Source organism: Octopus bimaculoides, chromosome 14 (genome assembly GCF_046866305.1).
Source record: "Octopus bimaculoides isolate indiv1 chromosome 14, ASM4686630v1, whole genome shotgun sequence".
In the NCBI taxonomy this organism is placed as follows: domain Eukaryota; kingdom Metazoa; phylum Mollusca; class Cephalopoda; order Octopoda; family Octopodidae; genus Octopus; species Octopus bimaculoides.
The window spans coordinates 48,848,740-48,853,739 of NC_142941.1; the positions used below are offsets into that span (position 1 = coordinate 48,848,740).

The following is a 5,000-nucleotide window of genomic DNA, read 5'->3' on the forward strand; positions in this document are numbered from 1 at the left end:
CTTATATTTCCACAAAACACGAAATATTTAATTAATTTTTTTTTTATATACAACCCCTAATAATATTTAATTATAAATATACGATAAGGATTTTTTTTTAATCATCGAATTGCTGCGAGGGTCCATCCGAGTAAAAAAGGAGTTCTTAGGTAAATAAAAGAAAAACGGTTGGGAATCGCTGCTCTAATGTAATGCACAGCGTACTCACTGTACTTCAATACCAGCAATTACTACGATGCATACACCCGTGGTTTTCAACCCAGGGTCCGTGTATTCCTTGGGTATCCATATAAAATTTTGAGTTGGAGTCCACACAAGCAAAGTAGGAGACTGGAAATACTCAGTAGTATTTTCAGGGGTCCATGAATAAATTTTGCTTTTATATGTGTTTATTGCAAAAGACAAATAGGGTTTTTTTTCCCTCCCCCTTCTAACGTTTAACGCAGTTCAACTTCCACAAGTGAATGTGAGAAAAACAAAATGGGAATTCTGAAAGAAATATCCCTAAAACAAGTTTTCAAACATGGAATGATGGCTATGAAGTTCCAGCAGAATAAGATGGTAACTGAAGAGGTCTTAGATAAGAAGGAAAAAAAATGGTTGTGAAGCAGAGCTTTACACACTTCCCAACCAGTACTACAACATATACTGTGTACATTCACCACTCGATATTGAACTCATATCCCATGCAGTCATCTCCCAGCATTCTAACCACACACGCGTGCCCGCCACTTAATATTTCAACCTGTACCGCACATCGCGTAACACAACCACTAGTCGATACTACAACACGTACTTGATTCGGACACCACCCGGAAAATCACATATACACGAAAAACAAACTCAACATTAATACAAAATCTCTTGGACTGAAGAAGCAAATCGGGTGGAAGGAGCGGGTGGGATTTGGAGTGGGTGGGAAAGTGTAAAAACGTGCAGGTTTCAAACGGTTGAAAACATGATGATGGGGAGAAGGAGGAGGAGGACGACGGTGGTTGTGGTGATGATAATGATGGCGGTGTTGGTTGACAATGGCAGCGTTAGTGGTGGTGGTGCTTTAATAGGATTTAAACCAAGAGAGGATAGAAAGAGGGTGGGGAAGGGAGATGGAGGTAGGGTGGTGTCGTTCATGCTTTTCCAATACCGTTTTCGCACTGTGACACAATCGAACGAAACCAGAATGAAAGATAATTCAGCGCCGACCGGAAGTGCGGAAGAGCAAATAAATAAACAATTTGATGATGATGATGAGGAGGAGGAGGAGGAGGAGGGGGAGGAGGAACTTTAACCATCGTTACTAATGTGGACACAAAGCTGGACTTTTTGTGGGGTGGGGGTCGTTGTTGATTACCTTGGAAGGATGAAAAACAAAGCTAACCGCATTGGGGTTTCTTCAACTCAGAACTTAAAGGGCCCAACTAAATACTTTGCAGAGTAATTTGTCCAACACGCCATCAATCCTATTATCACGCCACTATTGAAATAATAATAATAATAATAATAATAATAGTGGTTTCAAATTTTGGCACAAGGCCAGCAACTTCAAGAGGGGGAAAAGTCGATTACATCGACTATAGAACTTAACTGGAACTTATTTTCTCGACCCCGAAAGGATGAAAAGTAAAATCGACTTCCGTTGGAATTTGAATTCAGAACTTACAAACGAAGTGACGCGAAAGCATCCTTTTTCGGCTAACGATTCTGTCAGCTAGCATCAACAACAATAATAATAATAATAATAATAATAATGTCTTTATTTGCCACATGAGAAAAACTTTGGCAACCACGTACTTTAACGCATAAGTTGAGAGAAGGTGGGCTGTAAATATTAATTAATATGTATGAGTAAGATTACAGTATAATTTATTTATATACACACATACATACATATACATATAGCTATATGTATACACATACATGACTGTTTATACATGCATACTTGTATGTAGGGATATATATATATATATATATATATATATATATATATATATATATATACGTATTAGTATGTTGCATATTGCACTGGAAAAAGAAAGTTCAAAATCAACTTTTTGACCTGTGTGTATTTGCGCGCACACACACACACACACACACACACACACACACACAGTTTCTGTCTGTCAAATCCACTCATAAAGCATTGCTCGGCCCGGAGCTGTAAAAGAAGACATTTGCGCAAGGTGCCGCACGGTGGGACTGAACCTGAAAACACGTGGTTTCGAAGTGAACTTCTTAACCAAATTTTTGGTGTTGGGACAGCAAGTGACGAGTCTCAGTATTTTACTGTAATTTGATGAGTTATTTTTTTGTTTGTTTGTTTGTTTTCTTTCTTTCTTTTTTTTGTTATATTTACCCAAGATGGGATGAATGACTTGGGTCGGGTTTGAACGCGTAATGTGAAAGTTTGCACGAGAGAGAAAAGTAAACACACTTACCTAATTTCATCCGATTCACTGCCTTCCGCACATGGCGGGAAAATAAAGTCAGCTGTCATTTTGATGGCGTAATGATGGTGGCGATGCGGTGGCGTTGATCGCTTATCTCTGTGTGTGTGTGTGTGTGTGTATTTGTGAATGTGTGTGTGTGTCTACATCAAACGTGTGTGTATGTGTCGGTAAGAAAGTAGATTTGCGGTATCGTAAAAGTGCTTGTATGTCTGTGTGAGTGTATGTATGTGTTTATGTGTGTGCTGAATGTAGTTATGTATGTGCGTAAATAAATATATGCATATACGTGTGTGTGTGCGTATGTGTGCGTGTATGTGAGTGTACATATGTGTGTGTGTGTGTGTGTGTGTGTGTGTGTGTGTGTGTGTGTGTGTATACAGGTGAGGTTTTTAATAAAGATTTTCTTTTTTTTTTCTTCTAATTCAAACAAAATACGTAATATTTGTTCAAGAAATACTCTCCGTTCGTCGTTGTTGTTTCAACCGATGTTGTTGTTGTTGTTGTTGTGCTTATTGTTCTTGTTCTTGCTTCTGCTGTTGTTGCTGTTCTTTCAAATACTTTAAAATTATTATTGTTGTTGTTGTACTTCCAGTGGTTCTTATTAATTGTTTCCAAAAATTTAACGTCAATTATTATTGCCGTGATGATGATTGTGGTCATATAAAGATGATAATGATGAAGATGATGATGACGATGATGAGGAGGAGAAAGAAGAAGAGGAGGAGGAGGAGCAGTATTTGCTGTTGTTATTGTTGTTGTGGTATTTCTTGATTTTCCAAACCAGAAACTTTTTCACTTTCCATATTTCTTTTACTCTCTCTCTCTCTCTCTCTCTCTCTCTTTTTCCTTTTTTTTTCTTTATGTGTCTGTGTGTCCCTTCTCTCTAGTTTTATTTCCTCTTCATTAACTTTTCTCAAATTGCATCCTCTCTCTCTCTCTCTCCCTATATATATATATATATATATATATATATTAATCTATATATTTAATTATATTGCACATACATAAATATATATATATATATATATATATACATACGCATGTCTCTCTCTTTCTCCCTTTAAATATATATATATATATATATATATATATATATATATATATATATATATGTATGTATGTATGTATATATATGTATGTATGTATTTCTATATGTATGTCTTTATGTATGCATGTGTCTTTGCGTTTGAGTACGTAGACAGCAAAGCCGACCGCCTGCCTGTCCGCCTGCTTGCCTGCCTGCCTGCCCGTCCAGTATGTCCTCACCTATTCTAAAGACAAGAAGCGAGAGGTGTGTCCGCTTCTCAACTGTAAAGAGGCGGAGATAAGAAGTATTTTTCACAGCCGGTGCTGTAGTTTACTAGTCCCACTTTTACAACATCGGTCTCCCTCACTGGCTGACTCGATGTCTGGCCTGCAATCACTGGCTGATGACTGTGGTGCTTTGCCGGTGTCAGCCAGCCAAACAGGATATTTAAAGCTTTTCCCCCCTTCGTGCAACACACACACACACACACACACAATGTATATGTAAATATATATAATAATAATAACATATATATATATAGTAATATATATATATATATATATATATATATATTACTATATATATACAATATATATATGTATATTATATATATATACATACATATATATAATTATATATATATATTATATATATAATATATATATCTATATAATATATATATATCTATATAATATATATGTATATGTGTGTGTGTGTGTGTGTGTGCATATGTATATTTATATATATTTGTATATGTACATTCATGCATACAGTATATAAGTATATATATATGTGTGTGTATGCGTGCGTGCGTGCATTAGTGGTGAACTTAATTATATTGTTTAGGTTCTTGTAATATAAGCATGTGTGAGAGTTTATATATATATATATATATATATATATATGCATGTGTGTATATATATATATATATATATATATATATATGTGTGTGTGTGTTATGTAATGCGTATGCACACATACTTACGCATACATATCCATGCATATGTTTATATATATATATATATATATATATATATATATATATATATGTGTGTCTGTGTGTATGTGAAATGAACACACCTCTCTTTTATACGTGTGCATACATGTGTGTATGTTTGGTGCGTACGAAAGAATGTGTGTAGGGAGTGTATATCTGTGTAAGCTTTTCTATTGCATACTGTGTAAGCATGAGTATTTGCCTGTGTGTGTAGATGTATACTTGTATGTGTGCATGTTCATATGTAAGTGTATGTATGCGCTGCTTGTGAGTTGTGTAGTTGTATATGTGTACATTGTATGTATACGTTTATGTGTACGTTAAGCGTTATGCATATATATATTTTTGCACATACACACACACGCATATGTGTGTGTATGCATGTATGTATATACATATATATATATATAAAGATAGATAGATAGATAGATAGATAGATAGATAGATAGATAGATAGATAGATAGATAGATAGATAGATAGATAGATAGATGCATTTATACACACATATATACACACACACACACACAC

The 5,000-nt window shown here is 35.1% G+C and overlaps 1 protein-coding gene across 2 annotated transcripts in view; it reads right to left on the reverse strand.

The window, feature by feature from the left end:
- LOC106875540 (uncharacterized) overlaps nt 1–5,000 on the reverse strand; it is a 124,856-nt gene that overhangs the window by 58,681 nt on the left and 61,175 nt on the right. Inside the window, exon 1 of one of the 2 annotated variants that reach the window (XM_052972877.2) lies at nt 2,436–3,905. The exons of the other annotated variant lie outside the window; for it this stretch is intronic. Coding sequence (XP_052828837.1) covers nt 2,436–2,494 — 59 coding nt within the window. The 5' untranslated portion in view covers nt 2,495–3,905. Of the gene's footprint in view, nt 1–2,435; nt 3,906–5,000 lie in introns of those variants that run through there. 2 annotated transcript variants of the gene reach the window in all.